Source organism: Felis catus, chromosome D4, assembly GCF_018350175.1.
Source record: "Felis catus isolate Fca126 chromosome D4, F.catus_Fca126_mat1.0, whole genome shotgun sequence".
Classification (NCBI taxonomy): domain Eukaryota; kingdom Metazoa; phylum Chordata; class Mammalia; order Carnivora; family Felidae; genus Felis; species Felis catus.
Genome location: NC_058380.1, coordinates 40,451,581 through 40,470,646, shown reverse-complemented (window position 1 = coordinate 40,470,646; position 19,066 = coordinate 40,451,581). Strand labels below are relative to the sequence as shown.

At 40.6% G+C, this 19,066-nt stretch overlaps 1 protein-coding gene across 1 annotated transcript in view; it reads left to right on the top strand.

Moving 5' to 3' along the window:
* The window catches only part of TTC39B (tetratricopeptide repeat domain 39B), a 125,413-nt gene that overhangs the window by 32,267 nt on the left and 74,080 nt on the right, over window positions 1–19,066 (top strand). The window contains 1 exon segment of the mRNA XM_023242337.2: window positions 1,208–1,242. Coding sequence (XP_023098105.1) covers window positions 1,208–1,242 — 35 coding nt within the window.

Genomic DNA, 19,066 nt, shown 5'->3' with positions numbered 1-19,066 from the left:
GACCACAAAGACAGGCCTGCACATGAAATGGAGGGAGCCAGGGTGCAGGTGGGTAGAGAGGTGGCCAGAGGGAGGTAGAGTTGCTCAAGGCTCTGTTGATCATGGGAAGGAGTTTGGTTGATTCTAAGTACAATAAAGCTTGTAAAAAGGTCTACGACAGTGGGATGGCAAGAGCTTATTAAAGGAAGAGAAAGAAAAGAATATAGTTGTGTGGAGGCTCAATTGGAGGGTATCAAGTGTAGGAGTGGGGAGACCAGTGAAGTCCTTGTGCTCAGATTATGGTGATGGTGGCATGGATGCAGGCAGAAAGATGCTTTGACAATTGGACTAGAGGGCACCTGGGTGGCTCAGTCCGTTAAACATGCGACCCTTGATTTTGGCTCAGGTCATGATCTCACGGTTCATGAGATTGAGCCCCAAGTCGGGCTCTGTGCTGACAGCGTGGAGCCTGCTTGGGATTCTCTCTCTTCCTCTCTCTCTCTGCCCCTCCCTGGCTTGCTCTCTCTCTCAGAATAAATAAGTAAACTTAAAAAAAGAAAATTGGACTGGGTTATGTTGCGTCCCACGTATTTGGATGAGGAGCCTGGTTTGATTTTTGTAAGCTTTATATGTATGTACATTTGTGAGTGGATGTGTATTTGTGAGTGTGTGTGTATGACTGAGTTTATGAGTGTGTTAGTGTGTATGAGTGTGAGGTGTGTGTGTTTTTCTCCTGTTTTTCTCCTGTTGTAGCTTTTGGACGGGCAGACCAGTGGCATGAAGCAAAGGGCTGTCTTTTGTGGACACATTAACTGGGGGAGAAAAGGTGATGGCAGGAAGACTAGCTAGAAGGTTCATGAAGCTAGATGTGAAAGGAAGGTCCGGGGGATGCTAACAGCCACGGAGCAAGAAAAGACGAAATTGGGCAAGTCCAGTTTGTTTTATTCTGCGTGTGGTATGAATGAGACTGAGGAAGGAGACACAACACCGTTAAAGAAATCACACTCTTCCAACTGGTCCCATTTGATTGCTAGTTTTACTAGTCTTAATTATTTAAAAAAAAGATTAACCCTCACCTAAATTCAGTTGCTTGATTTCTCTAGAAGACAGTCCCTTAATGGGAATTGAGTGACTCTACTGCATCCCATCCCAGCCACCCGCCGCCCCTGCATATACACACATAGTCTGGATTCTTGAGAAACTCACTGTATTTTTTGTTCCCCTCCAGGACATCTTTGAAGATGCATTGGAAACCATCTCTATGTAAGTAGTAACACAATAAGAAGTATGTAGTAAATAAAACTGGACGGTTTTCTTATATAAAATGTAAATATTTCATTCTGACTCTTTTGGGGGAGTTGTGACTACTGCCAGAAAGCAATACTTCTCTGTAATTCAAGAGTTAGGATGTATTTATTAATACTTAAGAAAGGATCTGTCTAGGGGCGCCTGGGTGGCTCAGTCAGTTAAGTGCCTGACTTCAGCTCAGGTCATGATCTCACAGTTCGTGATTTCAAGCCCCACATCGGGCTCTGTACTGACAGCTCAGAGCCTGGAGCCTGCTTTGGAGTCTGTGTCTCCCTCTCTGTCTCTCTGACCCTCCTCAGCTCACACTGTCTGTCTCTCTCAAAAATAAATAAACATTAAAAAAAAAAAAGATCTGTCTAAAGTTACTAGCAAGTATATTTTTGAGTATTATTTCTTATAACCTTAATTAAACTAAAATAAAAAATTGTTTTCCAAAAAATTTAATTTTGTTTATACCTAACCTTTTATATCTTGTCCATATTTTTTTTACACGAGTAACCTCATATTCCAGAATTTTGCTTTTGGTTTGCACTTAATTTTATTGCAAGCATTTCCTGTAAGTTTACATAGTTTTTGTAATGATTTTATATGATATCCTATTAGATCAAGTGGAACACCACAATTACTCATTTCTCCACTGTTAGACATTTAGATTATTAACCAATTTAAAAACTTAAAACTAGGTAATGAATATTTTCATGTATTTCTCTTTGTCATATTGTTGAATTACCTGCAAAGATTCTGTGAAGATTAACTTCACAGATGTAGGATTACTGGATTACAAGGGATGGAGATTTTTATTGTTCTTCATACAATATATTTCAAATTGCCTTTCTGCATTAATCAGCTCGGGCCACTGTAACAAAGCAACACAGACTGGGTGGCTTACACAATAGAAATGTATTTTCTCGTAGCTCTGGAGGCTGGAAGTCTGAGCTCAGGGTGCCGACACAGTCAGGTTCCAGTGAGAACACTCCTGGCTCGTAGGTGGCTGCTTTCTCTTGATGTCTTCACACAACAGACAGACAGACAGACGTCTCCTATATAAGTACTAATCCCATCATGAGAGTACTGCTCTCAGGACCCCGTATATACCTGATTTTCTCTCATAGGCCTCATCTGCAAACACCATCACGTTGGAGGTAAGGGCTTCAACAGCTGCATTTGGGGGACGCAGTTTAGTCCATAACACTTTCAAAAGGGTTTTATCAGTTTATGTGGCCACCAATACTGTGTAAGTGAAGCGGTTTCTTTTGACTAGACTTTCCATAGAGCATCACCACCACTGGGTACTGTTTGAAATGGTTTTGTTAGTCAGATAATATCTAATAGCTTACGTTTTTAAACTTTTTCTTTAGTGCTCGCTTCGGCAGCACATATACTAAACTTTTTCTTTATTACCATTGTTCATGTTGCAGTTCCTTTTATATGAATTCTAGTTTTCTTTTACATGCTTAACTTTTTTTTCTCACTGTTTCTCTTATGTAACTTATGACCTGTAAAACATATATACTCTTTAATTTTCTGTTATATTTGCTTCAGATATCTCCCCAGTTGTTTTTTCTTTATGTTAGTTATACATTTTTTTATGTTGTCCAAATGTTTTAATGTTTATATTGTTGAATGTTTGTTTATGTGGTTTAAAAAGAAAAAAACTGAATTGTGATTAGGACTGAAAAAAAAATAACGTCTTTATTTTGGAACAGTTACTGTGAAGATGGTACAGAGAATATTTGAAAATGACTTGAATTAGTTGTAAATGTATATTGCAAATTCTAGAGCAACCACTAAAAAAAAAAATAGAGATATGTAAGAAAGGAGATAAAATGAAATCATATAAAATAATTAAAATCACAGAAGGCAGAAAAAGAGTAAAAAACAAAAATAGGAACAAAGAACAAGGGCAACAAATAGGAAACCAAAGAATACGGTAGGTATTAATCCAACTGTATCAATTATCACTTTGAGTGTCAGTGGTGTATGTATGCCAATTAAAAGACCAAGATTGCCAGCATGGATCGAAAAGTATGTATCAATGACTTTAAACATAAAGACTCATCTAGATTAAAAGTAAATGGATGGAGGGACACCTGGGCGGCTCAGCTGGTTTAGCATCTGACTTCGGCTCAGGTCATGATCTCACGTTTCGTGGGTTCAAGCTTGGTGTTGAGCTCTGAGCTGACAGCTTGGAGCCTGGAGCCTGCTTTAGATTCTGTGTCTGTCTGCCTGTCTCTCTCTCTCTCTCCCCCCCACTTGTTCTCTCTCTCTCTCTCTCTCTCTCTCTCTCTCTCTCAAAAATAAATAAAATTAAAGCAAAGTAAATGGATGGAGAAAAATATACCATGCTGACTCTAATCAAAAGAAAGCAGGAGTAGCTCTATTAATTTCAGACAGAACAGGCTTCAAAGTAAGGAAAGTTATTAGAGATAAAGGACATTACATAATGATAGAAGGATCCATTCTCCAGGAATACATAACTGTTCTTTTTTTTTTTTTTAATTTTTTTAAAATGTTTATTTATTTTTGAGAGAGACAGAGACAGAATGCGAGTGGGTCAGGGACAGAGAGAGAGGGAGACACAGAATCCAGAGCAGGCTCCAGGCTCTGAGCTGTCAGCACAGAGCCCGATGTGGGGCTCGAACTCAAACTGTGAGATCATAACCTGAGCCGAAGTCAGATGCTCAACCGACTGAGCCACCCAGGCGCCCCAACATAACAGTTCTTAATGTGTGTGTATGCATCTAACAACAGAGCATCAAAGTACATGAGGCAAAAACTAACAGATGCGGCTGTTACCGTAATTGATGACTTCAACGCACTTCTCAGAAATGGACAGATCCAGCTGGCTGAAAATGAGTGAGGAAATAGTTGAACTAAAAACAAAAAGCAAACAAAAACCCCTGAACTTAACCCAACGGTATTTAATTTAGAACCCTGCGTCGTGCCAACCCTAAAATTGCTAACCTACCCTTCCAACACCATTTGCTGTCTGTGAAAGAAAGAAAATTTATGTATGATGCTTCCTTTGTGAAATAGTAAATTCATTAGAATAATCGTGCTCTGTTTCTGGGCTTTCTGTTTTGTTCCTTTGATCTGTATGTCCGTGTTTGCATAAAAATTACTCATTCATTCAACTGTTTCAGGTGTTTCATTGTTAGTATGACTGGTTCTTAGAACAGCAGTATCCCAACAATGACCCTGTGATGGAGATGTTTTTGATTCGTTGCTATCAGAAACGTTTTGTGTACTTTTAAAACGTTGTGTGTGTGTGTGTGTGTGTGTGTGTGTGTGTGTGTGTGTGTGTGTGTGGCTGCTCCTACTGTCAACTGTGTTATAATTTTTCACATCCTGAAAACAATAGTTTTTTTTTTTAATGTTTTTATTAATTTATTTTTGAGACAGAGACAGAGCATGAGCAGGGGAGGGGCATAGAGAGAGTGAGACACACAATCTAAAGCAGGCTCGAGGCTCTGAGCTGTCAGCACAGAGCCTCACAAGGGGTTCGAACTCACGGACTGCGAGATCATGACCTGAGCTGAAGTCGGATGCTCCACCGACGGAGCTACCCAGGCGCCCCTGAAAACAATAGTTTTTTTTTTTTTTTAACACTACCTCACTTCCTAAGTTTCTCACATTTTATTTTACATTCATTGCCTCTTTCAGACTCTTTTCAGCTATATACATCTGTCATCATTTCCTGTTTCTTTTTTTTCCTTAGAGAGAGAGAGAGAGAGAGAGAGAGAGAGAGAATATCTCAAGGAGGCTCCGCGCCCAGCACAGAGCCTGACACAGGGCTTAATCTTGCAACTGTGAGATCATGACCTGAAATCAAGAGTCAGACACTTAACTTAGCCACCCATGCACCCTTCTTTTTTCTTTTAATTTTTACTTCCCTGTCCTGCTCACGTTAGCAGACTTGCAGGTTTAACCATTTTAGAATTTATCTTGTTCTTTCAGATTTCTGATCTGCATTGTTTCTTGTGTCCCTTAAGACTGTCTCTTTCACAGTTTTGTGTTTCCTTTTCAATGTTGCCAAAATGTCCCTCCCTGGTACATGTTCTTGTAAGTAGCAACATATTATAGTAATGTATCACCAAATGCATTATACTAACACAGTACATTATCTCATAGAGAGCCTCACCTCCTTGACATCTTAGAGTCCAAAGCCAGAATGCGTAGCCAAAGTAGATATTAGAGTTCACGTTCTAATAATCTTGCCTTTTGCTTGTAGTAGTGGCCTCTATCCAGAGTCTGTTTATAATTAATTTTTACCTGATTCTAATAAATTTTGCTTTTTGGCATAATTTTGCCAGAGCTCTGGAAGGTGTTGTGAGGGGGGTAGTTTAGAAGTCAGTTTGTTGATAGTGACAAAAAATGGCAGTGAAAGGAGAAAGAAAATATGGCATATGGTCATGGAACTCCAAAGCACAGCCACCTGGTTTTACTTTGCTTAGGTATTCAAAACGAGATGTCCCTTTCTGGAGAGACGGGCCCTCAGATTTGGTGGGCTAACCTGAGCTTCATTCCCAGCCTGCCACTTACTGCCTGAGAGGCCTGGGACTAGCTTCTCTGAGTGTCAGTTTCTTTCATCCTTGCCTACGTTTATTGGGAAGATAAAATAAAATTCATTTAAATGCGGTAATGGGAGTAAAGCACATAGTAGGTGCTCACTAAATATTGGTACCTTACTATTTCCCCCATCCTCAACCCTGATTTGCTGTTCGGTCTCCAGTGAGAAAATCGTGTTCCTAATTCTGTCTCTGAGACATTGGGAAAAGGTTAAATTTAATCTAGTACATTCCATTTAAAAAGGTGGAGTGTCACATATTGGGTCACATATGTTAAGGAAATTTTAGAATGAGTAGAAATGTTTTAAAATGACATTTTCAGAGTTAGTAGGATATACTTCATTCACAGGGAAACCTCACTTGGATGGATCCTTTTATTTCCTCAACATCGAGTGTGGTGTTTCTGTACCCAGGTCTCCTGCGTTACTGATCTTTTTTGAAATAAGAAAAAATACTGCAGAAGTAGTCCATTATTCAGTCCTTTTCTTTTAGCAGATTATTTCCCCTGTGATTGCAAATATGAGTTAATTGCAAACAATTCTTCAATTTTTTTTGTATGTGAACTTCTAGTTATTTCAGTTTTTCTTGAATTTGTGATGCCATGACATTCCTTTTGTGACCTAGCCGTTAAGCTCAGTAGAGCTCTTTTTCCGCCTGCTGAGTGAACCACATGTTTTGTTTTATGTTTCTAGTGCCAACAGTGATGCTTCAACTTCTCTGTAGCAAGAGATGGTCCCCATGCCAACCTGATGATTAATTTATTCCCGTGAATATTTTTGCCCGAATTTCCAGTGAACAGATGCAGGCTAAGAGATGAGAGAGGCCTTCAATTATTTCCACAAAAGAAAACTATTTTCTGCTCTCCTTTTCCGCTTAATGGATTTACCACCACAGACTTAGATTTTCCTACTTCCGAATCTTTGTGGTAACAACTGCGTTATTTTAACTGACTCTGTTGGGAAGTTACTAGGTTTGCAAACTGTTAGATCATACAGACATCTCCACCGTTTAGAACTGAAGGGAAAATGAGAGGCTTTTTTTCCCCTTTAACTGTTAGTGACACATCAAAGAGGTCCTTTTTTAAAATTAGAATTGTGGGGGCGCCTGGGTGGCTCGGTCGGTTAAGCGTCCGACTTCGGCTCAGGTCATGATCTCACGGTCCGTGAGTTCGAGCCCCGCGTCGGGCTCTGTGCTGACCGCTCAGGGCCTGGAGCCTGTTTCAGATTCTGTGTCTCCCTCTCTGACCCTCCCCCATTCATGCTCTGTCTCCCTCTGTCTCAAAAATAAATAAATGTTAAAAAAAAAAATTAAAGAATTTTCACAGGGGGCACCCAGGTGGCTCAGTCAGTTGAGTGACCAAGAGTTGACTTCTGCTCAGGTCATGATCTCACACTCCGTGAGTGATCTCACAGCCCCGTGTCGGGCTCTGTGCTGACCGCTCAGAGCCTGGAGCCTGTTTCCGATTCTGTGTCTCCCTCTCTCTCTGCCCCTCCCCTGTTCATGCTCTGTCTCTGTCTGTATCAAAAATAAATAAACGTTAAAAAAAAATTAAAAAAAAATAAATAAAAAAAATAAAAATTAGAGTTGTGTATGAACTTTCCGACCTGCTGGGCGTAAGGAGCTGACCTCTCAGGGAGGGACTGTCAGTTAGACCCATGTTCTGATCTATAGGGACATGCCAGGGGTTTAGCCGTGCTGCAGTCTCTCACCTCCTGATTGAACAGTTCCCTGCTGGCATGTGCCTCGTGGGTCTCTGATGACCAGCATTCTTCTCTCCCAGTGTTGGTGCACAGCTGTCCTCTCTGACAATACAGTGGTGGGTGCAAGAAGGGCCTGTGTGTAAATTGACTGCGATGTGGCACGTGAAGAATAAATAGGATGTTTCAGGTTCCAGAAGAGAGCGAGAGCTAGCTCTCTTCTGGTTGGGAGGTGGAAGCCTGGCACTGGCGTTGAGTTTCGAGGGATGCCAGGGTTACCTGACACACCTGTGGACACAACGAGGTCGGGTCACCGAGGATCCCTGGCCTCTGTCAAGTGGAGACTGTGGATGAACCACATGGGATCACTGCGACTTGGTAGTGTTTTTGATGAACCTCCTTCTCATAAAAACCACTAGTGGGCAATGAAACAACCGTCTGATTAACTGGAGGGCCCAGGTCAGGTACTAGTTAATTAAGACTTTCTTTTTTATTCAGAGACGGTGAGAACAGGTGCAGGTTTAATATGTTCTCAGCAGCGATCTCTTATATTCCATAGCATCGTGTTACCTTTTTGAATTTATCCTTACCTAGAAATCTGTATGTGTTGAATCGAGTCCTGAGACTGTGTGAATGCAGTGGCGATGGATGTGTTTATGTGCAAGAACTGTGAATTTATCCTTACCTCCAGACATTGAAGTAGGCAGACATTTTTAACCAAGTGGTAAGAAGCTTATGGTGCAAATAAAAATGGTCTGTAGCATAGCATTTTAAGGGACTTTTTCCTTCTTCCTTCTTTACACCTTTTCTTTTGAACTGTAAATTGTAGATTATAATGAGATAAAGTTTTTAAGCCCATTTTTTTTTTTTTAATGAGGTTGGATCCACTAATTATTATACAATAGTTTGCTCTGTTTTAAGGTCATTTTGGGTGAAAGTCAGCAAATGCTCGCTGCAGAACATCTAGTTAATGTTTTTCTTCATAGTGGTTAAATTATAAATAGTAACTCCAGGCAGAGTCGGATTTCCTTTCGTTTTTCTCTGATTTTGTTTGGCCCAACTCTCCCGTCTAGGTGATCTAATTATTGCTCAGATTGGGAGAGGGACTCTTTCCATACCCCCACACCTGGTTTTTTTCAACCAGGTTGACTATTACCTTATTAGATCTAAGATGGCATTTATGTCATTATCTTATATGCCACTGAGGAAGAAAACACAAGAATTTTACAGGAGACCTTGCATAAGGGAAGGAAAAAATAAACCTGTAATGCAGGAGGACGTGGTAAGGAAAATTGTGTATTTCAATTTTGGTACTAGGTAGGGAGGGAAAAGAAAAACCTCTCATGAGATTCCCTGCCCGGATCATTTCTTTTTTAAACAGCCCCATTACAATGCTAATTTATATCCCATAAAATTCCTGTTTTAAGTATATAACTCAATTAAGTGTCGTATAATTATAGAAGTGTACTACCATCATTATAATCTGATTGTAAAGCACTTTATATAACCTGAAGAGACACCTGTGCCCCCTTTACAGTCACGGCTCATTCCTGCCCCCACACCTAGGCAATCACTAATCTAATTTCTGTCTCTAGATTTGTCTCTATAGATGCTTCATATAAACAGAATCACACAATACATGTTCTTTGGTGTTTGGATTTTGAAACTCCTTCATGTTGTACCATGTCAGTATTTCATTCTTTTTTATGGCCGAATAATACTCAGATGTATGGATATTCCCTGTTTTGTTTATCCATTCATAGGTCGATGGACATTCAGATTGTTTCTAGTTGTTGGCTACAGTAAATAATGCTGCCATGAATAACTGTGTACAAGTCTCTTGTGGACGTGTTTTTGCAGTTCTCTGGCATGACGATCTAGGAGTGGAATTGATGGGTTCTGTGGTATGCCCGTGTTTACCTTTTTAACGCTCTTAATTTGAATAGCAAGCTAGTTTGTGGTCTGAATATTAGTTATCAGTGTGGCCCAAGCGACTTCAAGCAGGTAATTTCATTTTAAGTGGATCAGGTTGGTGGTGCCCTCAAGGGATTGGCAGAAGCAAATGTACATCCTCTCCCTGAAAACTTTTATCTAGGCCAGTCAGAGCTGCTGTTGGGTCAGCAGGGTGGCTCAGTCGGTTAAGCACCTGACTCTGGGTTTCGGCTCAGGTCATGATCTCATGGTTTGTGGGTTTGAGCCCCATGTCCAGCTGTGTGCTGAGTGTGGAGCCCGCTTGGGATTCTCTCTCCCTCTTTCTCTGTTGCTCCTCCACTCATTCTCTCTCTCACTCTCTCTCTCTCAATAAATAAATAAACTTACAGAAAATTTTTTTGAAATAGTTACTGTCAATTTTAAGACGCATCCTGGTTTCAGGCATATTATGTGATGAAAATTTATGTGTTAATGAAATACAATAAATGGAAATAAAATTCCCCCCAGAAGCCCAGACTGAACAGTATCCTTAGTGTCTTTCCCCTGTGTTGTTACTACTTGAATTGCCCTTCTTTGCATTTTCTTTTGTACTCTTAGGTGTCCTTTAATGGCCTGTTATTATATTGGGAACTTCCAAGATGAGTGTATATGTACATTTTAAGTTAAGGTACATATATTCTTTTTTTTTTTTTAATGTTTATTTATTTTTGAGAGAGAGAGAGAGAGAGAGAGAGACAGAGCATGAGTGGGGGGAGGGGCCGAGAGAGAGGGAGACACAGAATCCGAAGCAGGCTCCAGGCTCTGAGCTGTCAGCACAGAGCCCGATGTGGGGCTCGAACCCACGAACCGTGAGATCATGACCTGAGCTGAAGTTGGATGCTTAACCGACTGAGCCACCCAGGTGCCCCAAGGTACATACATTCTGTAAAAGCTCCCTTTCACTCTGAGGAGGATTGACAGGATGTCATAGCTTAAAGGAAAGCTTCCTAAGCATCCCTTTGGTCCATTTGTCTTCATCTTACCAAGGAGGCTCAGGGGCCAGGGTAAGACTTGGTGTTCTTATGGCAGAATGACTGAATGATGAACCCCTGTGGTTGCCACTGTGGTTGCCCCTTCCGCAGACTCAGGAACCTTTCTGTCACTCAAGCCAGCTAGCAATGCCCAGGTTGTGTTTGAAAGCCAGAGGCACACTGCTCCCAGTGCGGAGTGCCTCACCTCCTTCATCAGTGCCCTTCTCGACATGGCAACTGCTCTGTGATGCTCTGTCTGGGACTATTTTGATAGTTGTAACGGGAAATAGGTCCAGTCATTGCTTATGTGATCCCTCGGATGTTTCACAGACACCTTAGTTTACATGTTGCAGACTGAACTCGTGATAGTCACCTGCCTTCTCCATCCGAAACCTTCTCCTCTCCTTGTCTCCTATCTTCTTTCACTTGGTCAAGCCAGATACTTGGGAGACATCTTTGATTCCTTCTCTTTCCCATAACTTCCATGATTCCGGGTCTGATGATGTCTACCTCCAAATTTATTTCCCGTCTGCTCACCCCTTGCTCCCTCTCCTTTCTGTTTCATTAGCTCAAGGTAGTCTCAGGTTTGCTTGAATTACTTTAAGAGCCTCCTGCTGTGTTTTCTTGCTTCCCTTATTCTCTGTCCTTCCGCCTTCCCAACTACACTCCGCTCATTCTCCACACAGCGGCCAAAGTTAACTGGTTTTATTTATTTATTTATTTATTTTTTTCAACGTTTATTTATTTTTGGGACAGAGAGAGACAGAGCATGAACGGGAGAGGGGCAGAGAGAGAGAGGGAGACACAGACTCGGAAACAGGCTCCAGTCTCTGAGCCATCAGCCCAGAGCGCGACACGGGGCTCGAACTCATGGACCGTGAGATCGTGACCTGGCTGAAGTCGGACGCTTAACCGACTGCGCCACCCAGGCGCCCTGGAAGTTAACTGGTTTTTAAAAGAAATGAATTTCAAACAAAGTGGAGAGGATAGTAAACTGAACTCACCTGTGCTCATCACGTACCTTTAACAGTTGTGAACCCAAGGCCAATTTATTTCATCTCTAATCCACCCCTGGGTTATTTGGAATCATATTCTAGACATTATCACTTCTACTTTTAAGTATCCCAGTATGTACTTCCTAAAAACAAAGATGTTCTCTTACATAATTATTAAGATTTTAAGTCAGGAAATTAACATTGATACAGAACTGTTATCTAATCTGTATGCCTTATATGGTATCCTTTAATCGACGTTTTAGTACATAAGGTAAAAGTTAGGTCTCTTTTTAAAAGCATCATGAGACTATTGTCTCACCTAAAAAAACTGACTATTCATTGAAGATACTGTCAGTGTTCAGATTTCCCTAACAGCATGTTTGTTTGAATTGGGACAGAGTGATCCTTTTAGACATGAAATTGTATGATGTCACTCCCTTGCTAAGCGTCCGTCCATGAGTGTACGTGTCTCTGAGGATGAAGCGCCCAGTCTGCCTCAGTCCCCGAGGCTTGACGTGGTCAGGCTGCCACACACAGATGGAAACCTGGTCCAGGGCAACGCTTGCCCTCATTCACTGCCTTCTAGCCACAAGCCCCTTTCCAGTTTTAGACTGAGCAAGCCCTCCTCTGCCCTAGATTTGAGCTGGTGTCTCAGATTGGAGTGACTTCCTCCTAATCCTCCCTGGGCTTCCTCCTGGCCGTCCTCAGTTGTCAGCTTGAACGTCTTCCTACCTTTCTTAATGCCTCCAACTAAATAGGTTACTCCTCCCCCTCTTCCCTGTTTTGTCATCCTGTTTGTCTCTCTCATTTCATTTGTCATGTTGTAGTTCATTGTTGCCTGCTTTCGACCGTCGGTTTCCTTTTTGACCTAAGTTCCATGAGGATGGGACTGGTCTGTTCTGCTCATCATGGTGTGCCCTGTACCCAACACCATGCTTGGCGTGTAGTAAATGCTCAATTTGTATTTGTTGATTTCATGAATTTCTTGAATTAATGTATTAATTGGAAAATGTAGATGAGTATTCAAAGTAGAATGCAAGGAGTTTTAGTGCATTAAAAAAAAATCCCGTCATCATTTATTGAGAACTTACCGGCTACTGGGCACAACGATAATTGCTGTAATCGTTCAGAGGGAGAGTGAGTTAAAGGAGTTTTGGGGATGTGTATGTTTCTTTTTTAATGATGATTAATTACAGCTGGTAGGTTGCTCAACCCAAATAAGTGCATAATTAGGTAATGTCCAATTGTTTGGGCATAGTGAGCATTATCCAGGATGGTTGGTGTCTCTGCCATTTCTCAACTAGGGGCTGACTCACTTCTCATCTGAAGTGTATGTAAATGAGCTCAAAATGCTTAGGGGTCTAGGGAGCTGGACTGCCTTTTGTCAACTTTCTACCGTCTTTTATTTGCCTTGTTTTCTGATACCTTCATCCATCTCGATAAAAATAGCCTCCTAAAATGACTAATAAAACATTCAGAATGCAGATACTTGAGAGCTTTGCCTTTGAAAAAAAATTTTCAAGCGTTTACTTTTGAGAGAGAGAGAGAGAGAGAGAGAGAGAGAGAGAGAGAGAGAGAGTGAGCGAGCATGAACAGGGGAAGAACAGAGAGAGAGGGAGACACAGAATCCAAAGCAGGCTCCAGGCTCATAGCTGTCAGCACAGAGCCTGATGTGGGACTCAAACTCACGGACTGTGAGATCGTGACCTGAGCAGAAGTTGGACGCTTAGGCACCCAGGCTCCCCGAGAACTTTGCCTTTTGAAATGTGTCAAACGTCTCCGCTGCTTATGTGCTGAAAATTAATCAGTCTCTCTGGTTTTCCCTCTCTCCCCTTCTTCCCACGGTCATCTTTTTGTGTCGTCATGTTTGTAGAGCATCATGGGTAGAACTCCTCAAAGGGGGAGTGATATTTGCATTGGGTACATTTATGTATCATGTGCAATTGAGTGTAATATATGATACACATTTAATATACAGTCTAAAGGCTTAGCCACTAACAAATCTAGAGGTCTCTAAAACTGCTTAAACTGAAGAGGTTCTGGGGATTTGTGTATGATTTTTATTGTCATGTAAAGTGACTTTTGTGTTATTTATTTTATTTTTATTGTCCAGAGTGAAAGTATTCAGATCAGCAGGGAGTATCTTTTTACCTGTAAGCAGAATGTTACAGCTAGAACTCAATGTGTTAAAGCTCCATGTAACTCTGATGAATTAACATTTTTTAGAGGCATATGTATAGTTTTATCTCCTCTGTAGGCAATACAGTTATGAGCTTTTAGTTTCTATTTTGGCAGTAAGAATGTTTTCTATAAGGGTAGCTTGACTTTATCTTTATGCAGTTAAAAAAAACAAAACAAAACTGTGTGTGTGTGTGTGTGTGTGTGTGTGTGTATTAAGTTCTATGTGTCAGATCCCCCATTTATTTAAGAGATTCTTTGTCATTTAAAGTTTGCCTGCAATTTAAAAGAAATTACACTAATAACATATTATTTGCTTTGATTAAAATAATTCCGTGTACTTACTACAAGAAAATTAATTCCAAGATCAACTGTTTAAAGCATGTCTATTTTGAAAGAGCATTTTGAATGTCCCAGTGCAATTTTATTGTTTAGATACATAGATGGATTCCTATATTTTCAGAACTTAGTCACTAATAAAGTATAAGGATGCATTTTCAGACAAGTCAGTGTAAGTAAAAAAATTATTCTGTAATGTATGTCTTTAACCTATGAAGGCATTTACTTGAATGCATTTTATAAAACAGCAACGTGTAAAGTGGATATTATGTGACCTACACGTCAGTTAATTAATGTACAATGTCACATTGGGAGCATGGCTGTTTTTGTAAAACCAGTGTTGCTGACAATTATAAGAAATTTTGATGCAACTATTTTCATGCTGCCTCACAATGGCTACTTCAAGACATAAAAGCATTTTTCAAAAAAGTGACAAAGTAAAGAAGACATTTAGTTAACTCTCACGGATATTTGAGAAATAAAGAGCAGCTGCTACCCGTGACTGTTTCCCCTTTTTCCCATTCCAAGATGTACCTCATCAAACCAAGGATAAGGGGAACATGCCTGCTTTGGATAGCTTAACAAATATTTGCCAAGCACATTCTCTACATTAGGCGGTTGGTTAGTTTGTGTGGTCAGACTCGATGTAGGGAACGTGGGTATAGGTGGGGGCGTCCAGGAAGTTTCCAGTCTCCCTCCTTCACATCATCTGTTCTCTGTCCGAGTTTTGGTGTTGATGCTAGTACAGAGGCTGAAGTATGGAGGGACATGGTGTGGGGACGTACATATAGACTTAACATGGTTCTTTGTAATAAAGAAAAGCATTGGGGGTTTTATTTAACTATTCAAAGCAAGTGAGGGCAAGTGATTCTGTATTCTCTAGGTTGGAAAGTATGTTTTAAGCCTGACACCAATAGGAAAAGAGGGATAGTTTTGACCAATATGACAAAACCCTCATAAACTCAGTTAAAAGAGAATTAACTGGGAAAATATTTTGAGTGCATGTGGAAAAGGGTTAATCCCAAAAAAACAAAACAAGAAAGAAAAAGCTTTGATGGCACACATTGCAGAGGGATGTTACTGAAACAGAAGAAATACAGGTCTTCAAGGCTACTGTGTTTGTTTTCTGTGGCTACTGTAACACTCTAGGTACTGTAACCACAAACAGTGGTTTAAACAATACATGTTTATTTTCTTAGAGTTCTGCAGGTCAGAAGTCTGAAATGGCTTCTCACTGAATCAAACCCATGGTATGGCCATGACTCTGCTCCCTTGAGAGACTCCAGGAGAGAATCCATTTTATCACCTACGTCCAGCCTCTATGGGTGCATTTCTTGTGTCACTTGGCTCACGGTCCTTTCCTCCAACTTGAAAGTCAGCTATTTTCAAATTGCTCTGCTTCCAACAGTCACAACATCTGCCTTCTATGTCAGATCTCGGCCTCCCTGTTACAAAGATATGTGCGATTGCTTTTGGAGCACTCTCGGTTAATCCAGGATAATCTCCCCATCTGAAGATCTTTAATTTCATTACACCTGCAAAATCTCTTTTCTCATGTAAGGTAACATTCACAGGTTCTGGGGATTAGGACCTGGACATCTTTGGGGGCCATTATTGAGTTTAACACAGCTAAAAATAGCACATCTGGTTGAACAATACACACACCCAATTATTTTGGGTTTGGATATCTGAACATGATGGGATTATAGGGTATTTATAATTTCCAAAAAATCCCTTGGGGCACCTGGGTGGCACAGTCAGTTGAGTGTCCTACTTTGGCTCAGGTCATGATCTCATGGTTCATGGGTTTGAGCCCCACATCAGGTTCTCTGCTGTCAGTGCAGAGCCCGCTTCAGAGCCTCTGTTCCCCTCTCTCTGTCCCTCCAACTTGTGTGCTCACTCTCTCTCTCTCTCTCTCTCAGAAATAAACAATGAGAAAAAAAGTTTAGGTTTACAGAAAAGTCAAGAGGATAGTACAGAGAATTTCCATATACCCTACACCCAGTTTTTTCCCATTAGTAACATCTCAGCATTGGTATCAAAACATTTTAATGAGTGAACCAGTGTTAATACAGTATCACTAACTAAAGTCCATACTTTATTCAGATTTACGTAGTTTTTACAAAATTGGTTGTGATGATTTTTCAGACTTTTCTTTCTTTTTGATGACCTTTGGCAGTTTTGAGGAGTATTTGCAGGATGGCCCGCATTGGAATTTGTTTGGTGGTTTTCTCATGGTGAAACTGGGGTTATGGAGTTTTGGGAGGAGGACTACAGAGATAAAGTGTCATTTTTATCCTTTTTATCCTATCATTTCAAGGGTACATGCTATCAACATGATTTATCAGTATTAATGTTGACCTTGATCACCTAGAGAACGACATAATTTATTTGGATGTGTGGTGTTTTGTTTTTTTTCCTTAGAATGCATCATCATTACGGTCACGTCAGATTCATGTCAAATTGTTATTTCTTCTCAAAGGAGTCTTTTAGCTTTTATGAGATTTTGAGCATAGCTACATTAATTGTACATTGAAGATTTAAAAAAAAAGTTTATTATTTAGAGAGAGAACACGAGCAGGGGAAGGGTGGAGAGAAAGAATCACAAGCAGACTCCACACCACCAGCACAGAGCTCAAACCCACAAACCATGAGATCATGACCTGAGCTGAAACCAAGAGTCGGATGCTCAACCGACTGAGCCACCCAGATTCTGAAAATTTCTTAGAAACATGGTAACTCACAATTTTAGGGATGTCTGAAATTACCTGGGTGGTTTGCTTTTTGTGATTTCTCAAAGATGATGTTCAAATTCACACTAGATCCATTATTTTCTTAGCTGTTGCACATTATTCACAAAAATATAGCTGGACTTAAATCTTTTGGTATAGGAAAACAGAATATTAGGTAAAAAGATATTCATGTTGATGGGAAAATGTAGGTGTGAAATACACTGTACTTACTAATAATTCTATAGTTGGGCTTGCCACTCCTGGAGAAACCCTGACCTCCGTAAGACTAAGTCTCTTAAATGTTTTTCTAAGGGCCCTTTGGTTCTCCCGTGAACACAGTACCTAACACACACGTTATCATTTGCTGCATATCTGGCTTCCCTGCTGGACCGAGAGCTCCAAGGAGCAGGGACCATGTGTGTTCTCACTACTGGGTCCCCTGTGCCCGGCACATAGCAGGCACACAATGTATGTTGACTGACTGACAGTGCATACGTTAACTCTTTTGAGCACTTTTAGGAACAGGTCACATGTATGGGTAAATAATCATAACATAAAGCCATGTGGAAAAGGTAGTATGTAAATACATGTAAAACAATAGTATTAAAACTGTATATGTATATATAGGGAGGAAAAAGACTAGAAATAAATATTACAAAATATTAACAATGGTCATCTCTGGGTTGTGAGATTATGGCTGTGATTATTTCTTCTTTGTTTTCCATTTCTCTAAAAGGAGTTTATTATTTTATAATCAGGAAATACCTGATACTTTTGTAATCAGTGGAAATGGTGAGCTCATCATGAGAAATGGTTCAATTCTAGTATGTGAAAGGGCACCTAAAGCAAGACAAGAAAGTTGCAAAGTCACTGGCCATCTCTAAGCCTACATTTTTTTTTTTTTTTAGTTTCATCAAAACCAGGTCAAATATTGTTTAATATTAATTTAAAAATGCCATTTAGAGCTACACTGGCGTGACTGTTAGGTCATATGTGTATTTCACTGTGCTAATTTAACTTTTGTGCATTTAACCTGTTAAGATTAAAAACCTCAGAGAATTTGATTCTCCCTTATTTTAGTGTTTTAAAAGAGTTCATGGGATACAGAAGTTAACTCTAACCTGGGAATATCTGCCTGCTCTTAACATTTTCTTTAAGATGAAAACCAGAATTCATTTTATTCCTCAACCGGCCCTGGATGGAGATGAATCCTTGGATTAGGTGAAAAATCATTAAGAGACCCAGGAGGATTGATAAATCCATGCCATTTGTGTTTGTCTTGCTGTTGCTCTAGGATAATTGCACAGTGATGGATCAGAATTAGGCTGCAGCGGGGACTGGGGAAAAATCTCCCGGCATTCCTTCCCGCAGAAGCGTCAGCCACGGCTGCGAGTGTAGCTGCCACTTTAACTGACATGTCTTAAATTCTGCTCTGGGAAGCTCGGGATGCTGTCTGCCCCCTCCGCAACTTCTTTTCTTATGACCGTTAATTGAGAGTCTCACTGGAGACCAAGAAATAAAAGAGAAACTGAGGATTTTTGTTGGCCTTTAAATTGAGGAGTGTCTCTTCTTTTTGTTTGCCTTAAAAAATCTGGTAGAAGAGAGGGAAAGGCATCTCCACAGTGGGGCTAGATTCATTCCTCCAAAGTTACAGCTGCTCTGAATCTGTGAGTATGTTGCATTTTTAAAGCTGTTCCTGGGGGTATGATTGCAATGTTCTGTTTGGATCTGCGAGGATTCAATTTAAGGAAAGCCATGAAAATTTAAAAAAGAGTCAAATCTCTTCGGAGACCTGCAATTTTTGTTAGTTGACCTTGTCTTTATTGAAGGCTTCGTGTCAAGCCTGCCAGGACGCACCCCCCTACCCTCCTTTTTTCGGGCTTCCTGAGGGTGAGTGCCGAAATGGGAGAAAATAGTGAATCTTGCTGCTGCAGAGGATGTGGTCTTCCCGGGGTGCTGTGGCTGGTTTTAGTGCTGCTGCAAGGTGTGCACGGGGCTGCAGAACAATGGAAGGATGACGACGGCTCACTTTGGATTCACTGTGCTTGTCTTATGGCCGTTGCTGGCTTCATGATAGGGTTTTGTTTCGTTCGGGTGATTAAAACCTTACAGAAAGATTAAATACGCTGGCATGCTCTCAGGGTAGCGTGGGTTGATCGAGACTTTACCTCTCGCCGTGAAGCACTGCCTTAGCTTCCCCCTGTCTCTCTGGTAGTAGATTACGGGGAATGGGAGTTACCAAAAAAGTGACCTTTGCATGACCACCCCTTTTCTAATTGTGCGTTTGAATTGGTGCCATTTTTTTTCTGATGACGTAGATTCTTTAGC